General features: G+C 49.8%; 1 protein-coding gene across 1 annotated transcript in view; it reads right to left on the bottom strand.

The window, feature by feature from the left end:
* LOC108542189 (ubiquitin-associated protein 2) overlaps nucleotides 1-6,000 on the bottom strand; it is a 42,518-nt gene that overhangs the window by 3,728 nt on the left and 32,790 nt on the right. The window contains exons 9-11 of the mRNA XM_017892098.1: nucleotides 2,361-2,556; nucleotides 1,555-1,646; nucleotides 1,185-1,232 (exon numbers count right to left, since the gene is read on the bottom strand). Of these exons, the coding sequence (XP_017747587.1) occupies nucleotides 1,185-1,232; nucleotides 1,555-1,646; nucleotides 2,361-2,556 (336 nt within the window). The remainder of the gene's footprint in view (nucleotides 1-1,184; nucleotides 1,233-1,554; nucleotides 1,647-2,360; nucleotides 2,557-6,000) is intronic.

Below are 6,000 nucleotides of genomic sequence, written 5' to 3' on the forward strand. Positions count from 1 at the left end.
GCAACATATCTCAAAAGGTGGGCTCCAGAGGGTGTTTTCTCTAAGGCACAAAGTGATAAAAGCCAAAAGAGTGCTGTGAGTAAGTGTGGAGACCATAGAGAGCCCCTGAAGCAGGATGAATCCTGGGGCTCAGCACCACCTCCCGCACTCTGGGTCTTTGGCCCGCAGATTAAAGGGCCGCTGGTTTGCAGTGGGGAGAAGCTGCTCAGGCTGGGCCTCTGCTTCTGGAAATATGGCCAGCCAGTGGAAAGGGCTACTCTTCTGAAACAAGAGCAGCTCCGTCAGCTCTTTGTGGTCCGGCAGAGAAGGGGACAACACCAATGGGGAAGAATGAGAAGGCGGCACTGCACAAGAGAGAAAGCCTCTTTCTCCAGGAACAGGAAAGACTGTATCCAGCAGAGGTGGACACGGATGTCCAAACTGCTTGCAACTCTCTGACAAGTGCCCCGGGAAATGGCAGAGCAAGAAGAGAGTGGCTCCCAGGAGGAAGTCCTGCCCATGGGCAGGGCAAGGAGCGGCTCTATTGCCTTCTGTCCCCACAGTTCTGTTCGTGTGGCTATCCCTGGAAAGGCCCACACTGCGTTCTGGCACCAACGGTCAGAATAAAGAGGCAATCCTGGCCTCAGAGTAAGGCTGCAACCACCAAGGACATCCCAGGGCAGCCATTCTCACAAATCTAGATAGGAGGCCAGACCTAGAAGAGATCTTAAAGACCATCAGCTCAAGACACTCATTCAGCTGATGGCAGAAGAGCAGTCACTGGCCACCTCAGACCAAAGACGCTATATGGTACTCTGAGGAAAAGAAGACATTGTAAAACTCCAGGGCCAAGCAAGCAACCTCCATGTCTTGTGTCATATGGGTTTTCTTTTTAAAAAAGAGAGAAAACAAGATGAAGGAGGGAAGATTAAGCACCAACATTTAGCAGGGGGCATGGCCTACCAGGGCCCCAGGTCCCAAAGGCCTTTATGTTTCCTAGGGATGAGCACCAGACATTCTGTGCCAAAGCTATGGTCACGCCTGGCACAACCGCCAGATGAAAACAGCTTTCTCAGTAGTGGTGCTGAGAGGTTCCTCGGGCAGAGGATCCCAAGGGCCAGACAGGGTGGCAGCCAAGACCACAAGAGGGGGGACATGTAAAAGATTCTGAACCCTCTGCTCCGACCAGTCCACACCCTACTCACCACTGGCAGCCGTGACTGCAGCATCTGGAGCTCGTCATAGCCATAGATCTGTGTGAGAACCAGAACGTGTATTTTAGGAACCACATACCACCCCCTGGGAAGCCCAGGTCCACCTAGGAGTCAAAACAAGGTTGCGGGGCTGTAACACACCCGGGAATGGGATCTGGATCAGCTGTTATGGGAACAGATCCTGCCTTCACGGAGTCTAGATGAAAGAAGACCACAGGGCTCAGCAGGGCAGAGACGGGGGGCTCAGGGATGGAAGGGCAGCTCAAGGTGGGCAACCTGGGCCCAATGCCAGGCTCCCGCCAGGTGCCAGCCCCTGAAGCCAGGGGAGCTGGGCAGGCCAGGAGTTCAACCAAGCACTCACCGGGTAGGCAGGAAGCAGTCCTCCAGGACCTACGAGGTACTGGTTGTGCAGCAAGGGAGGCACCCCCTGAGGCAAGTTTGGGGGTGCTTTGCCTGTATAGAGGGAAAAATCAAATGGAGTGAAGTGGTCACCACAATGAGTGAGTCCTCAGCTGCTCTAGGAGGAGGCACAGTCACTGAGCTACCCCAGATGGGTTCAAAGAAGGGCAGTGGCTGAATGAGGCAGAGGGTCATTCTACAAAGCAGTGAAGGGGAGACAGAAAGCCCGGCCACCACACTGAGGTTGTTTCAACGTCAGAGACTTCTGGGCCCAGACAAAAGCAGCCCCTTTCCCCTAATCCCTAAGGTCCCACTGCACTGAGCAAAGAGAAATATAAAAAGAATCTGCCTCCTCCAAAGAGGGCAAGGAAGCCATGCAGTGCCAGGAGAGGAACAGGATGAGTTCAAAGTGGGTTTTAGCAGCAACCATCAAATCATAGTCTGCAGGGCCTACCGACAGCCTAGGTCTGCAGTCAAGGAGCCCACAATAAGTCGTCCCTGGCCCCTCCAAGTCACCATGTCAACTCGGCTCCAGGGAAGAACAAAGAGGAAAGACTGGAAAGCTAGAAGCACACAGAGGCCAGGAATCCTGACAGGGAGAATTCATCCCCATCAGGGGTGGGGAGATCAGGCCTCAAGGTCAATGGAACACACAGCACACCTGGCAGGCCTGAGACTCTCCTGACACCTGCACTGCCTTCCTGGGACGCCAAGTAGACACCTTTGAGGGGCTCGGGGGTAGGCAGGAAAGGCCTCTGGAGCACATACCTGAGGTCACCAAGGGTGCGGCCCTGCTACTGCTGCTGGACACACTCGTGGGGGTCCCACTCAGACAGAGGCTGTTCGCGGTGTTCATGCTACTGGACAGGCTGACGCCTGAGGATGCGGAACTCGAGACGGAGGTCGCTGCCGTGGAGAAGGTGGCTGAGGACTGGAGGGAAGAGGCACTCTCCCCACTGGCATGCTGGCAAAAGAAAAGCCAGGACACATGGATCTGGAGGCAGAGGAGGAGGGTGCTGGGGAGAGACTGGCCTGGGGCTTGGGCCCATAGTCTCAAGGCTGAGCAGGCAGGTGATGATGTAGCCACCCAGGCTCCCTTAAGGTGAGAGGCACCGTGCTCAGGGCTCACTGTGGCCCCTCACACAGCCGCTGGTTCCAGCCATCAGGATACAATACATAAACTAAACATCAAAACTATTAACATTAAGCTCTAATGACCACAACTCTGTAAAAATCCTTCAAGCTGCTCATGCACTGGCATCCAAAACGAGGGCATAGAAATCCCAAGATAACTTTGGATCATAAATGAACACAGACTATCTGAATATGGGACAAGTACCTATCTCAGAGCAAAGCAAACAGTCTGAGAAGAGGCGAGCATAGGCCACAGGAAGCCCAGTGCAAGTCTCAATCTTTTGGAGGTTTCCCTTCTACTGGGATTCTCAGCCACTGTGGTCTGGAAACAACAGGAGGCTGAGAGAAGCCTTTGCTCCAAAACCTGGTGACACCTTACAGTCCACCAATGCCTCACCAGGGCCCACCTAAAAGGGCATGGCCTGCCACTATGCCTGCTTGACAAGGTACCCCTGGGAAGAAAGAGTGAACCAGCGGATGCTCCATCAGCCCCAAGTTCCAGAAGCCCCGCCCAGCTGCCCAACCCTAGCAACAGGGTCCTATGAAGAACTTCAAGCTCCGAGTGGGTAGGTGTGAGAGGTGCACCTAGATGGGCAAAGCAAGTTCCAAAAAAGGAAGGAAAAGCTCTGTAAGAGGGAGACCAGTCTCCAAGCCAGGGCATAGAAAGCAGCATATAAACTCATAGAGGAAAAGCCAAAGAACAGGAAGGGCCCAGGAGAAGGAACCAACCTGCCTCCGCAGACTAACTCTCCACGCCATCCCATGCCCACAGGTCACTGCCCACCTGGGTATTGGCTTTAAGGAGCTAACATCAGAACAGATTCACCAAGGTAAAGACAGCCAAAAACATGGTTTCCTGGGGCTCCAAGGCATCTTATTCCTCCAGCACAGATGGGCAGGACCAGGCTGGAGACAGCCCCACCAGGAAAAGGGCAAAGGATGCAGTGGCCTGCCCGCCATCTAGGTCCTCTCCTTAGCGAGCAGCCAGACTCCCCACCACCTGCCACAGAAATGTGGAACAGCTCTGACCAATGCTCGCAAGTGTACTTGGATATATACAACCTTTTAGTCTCAGAAGGAAAAATAAACATTCCCCATCGCTAAGAGAAGCTCACTAGGGAACTAGGCCCTGACTTGCTGAAAGGGACTCAAGAGTCATCCGGCAAATCTCTTCTCCCTTAGCTGCCCAACAGGGTTCCTGTCCCTGGCCTTGACCTTCCAGAACTGGGAGGACATCAACCTGCTGGATTAAAAGGTCAGCACCAATTTTAAAGGCCTCGCTCAGTCCATCCAATGGGGTCTATGCAGTCAACTCCCCAGGATGGGCCCAGAGAAGCAAAAGCAGGAGAAGATGCTTAAATTTCCTTTAGGTACTGATGGAGAGTGATAAAGATCTAACTATGAGAAAATGGAATACATAGATCTCTGTAAAAAAAAATCATAAACAGCAAACTTAGGGAAAAATCCCTATACTTCCCATCACGAAGGGCTCCCTAATACAGAAGTAGAGACCAAAGACCTGACAAGAAAAGGAACCAAGAATATAAATAGCTCACATAGGCCGGGCGTGGGGCTCACGCCTGTAATCTCAGCACTTTGGGAGGCAGAGGCAGGTGGATCACCTGAGGTCAGGAGTTTGAGACCAGCCTGGTCAACATGGTGAAACCCTGCCTCTATTAAAATATAAAAAAAGTAGCTGGGCCTGGTGGCATGTGTCTGTAATCCCAGCTACTAGGGAGGCGGAGGCAGGAGAATCGCTTGAACCCGGGAGGTGGAGGCTGCAGTGAGCCAAGATTGCGCCACTGCACTCCAGCCTGGGCCACAAGAGTAAAACTCCATCTCAAAAAAATAATAATAAATAAATAAAATAAAAATAAAAAACTCACATAAAGGAAATCAAATGGTTTTCAAATATATATAAAAGGATGTACAATCTCATTAAAACTAGACTGATGGACCATTTTTCTGCTCACATACTAAGAAAATATGAATGTTTAATAACACCATTTTGAGGAGGCAATGGTGTAACAGGACATTTTATTCACTGCCAGTGGGAGGTAAACAGGGTCGAATCACTATGCAGGGCAATCTGGAAATGTGTATAAAATCACAAATGCCTTGCTGTTCCATATCGTGGACTAACCCGCTACACACAGCTACACACATGAAACAACATAGGTAGGTTATCAAATGTAACATTCTCTGTGGTATCAAGACTGAAAACGACCCTAAAGCAGAACTGTGGGGAAAAACAACAACAACAACAAAACCCTTACGTTTCAACATGGAAACATCAAAATACACTTGTGGGGATACACAAGCGGGGAAAAAAAAGTTGAAGGACACTGTACATAAAATACTCTCATTTACGTACCAAGAGAAAACGATAAAAAGGGCAGATGACGGCCGGCGCAGTGGCTCATGCCTGTAATCCCAGCACTTTGGGAGGCCAAGGCGGGTGGATTACGAGGTCAGAAGTTCAAGACCAGCCTGACCAACATAGTGAAACCCCGTTTCTACTAAAAATACAAAAATTAGCTGGGTGTGGTGGTGGGTGCCTGTAACCTCAGCTACTCAGGAGGCTGAGGCAGGAGAATCACTTGAACCCGGGAAGTGGAGCTTGCAGTGAGCCGAGACTGCGCCACTGGACTCCAGCCTGGGCGACAGAATGAGACTCCATCTCAAAAAAAAAGGGCAGATGATAACGGGAAAATGACTATATGTACGCACTGCATGTTTAGACTTCTATTTATTAAAAGAAAAATCATCTAAAGGATTGAGAAAATGTAAGGGTAGAGCCAAGTAGATGAGAGACAGAAAAACTTTTCATTGTAAATTGACAAGAATAGCAGAAGTAGATCAAGGGATACGTTTGACCTTTGGCTTTTTTTCAATTTAAAATTTGTAGTTTTGATTTTTCTCTAGAGGGCAGAATGTGCATGACACATCAGAATCGAGCCTGCTGCAAGGGGTGGGCCTGCAGAGTCACTGAGAGGTCCTTGCCCCAGCCCAGGGCTTCTGCAGAGCTGTGGAATTCACTTTTACAGGGAACAAGGAATATTTTGGGCTACTTGCAAATTAGAAGTTGAAATACTGAATCTACTGAGCAAAACAAACACTAATTTAGGTTGCAATATAAATTCTTATTAAGCTATAATTTTTCTGGTAGACATTCATTTTCTATATGGGGATTGTTTTAAACCTATTTGAAAAGCCAATTCAATGATACATCGTATCTAATTATGTACCGTTTTATTGCCTAACATTGTATACT

The sequence above is a fragment of the Rhinopithecus bieti genome, unplaced genomic scaffold (genome assembly GCF_001698545.2).
Source record: "Rhinopithecus bieti isolate Rb0 unplaced genomic scaffold, ASM169854v2 scaffold_22042, whole genome shotgun sequence".
In the NCBI taxonomy this organism is placed as follows: Eukaryota; Metazoa; Chordata; class Mammalia; order Primates; family Cercopithecidae; genus Rhinopithecus; species Rhinopithecus bieti.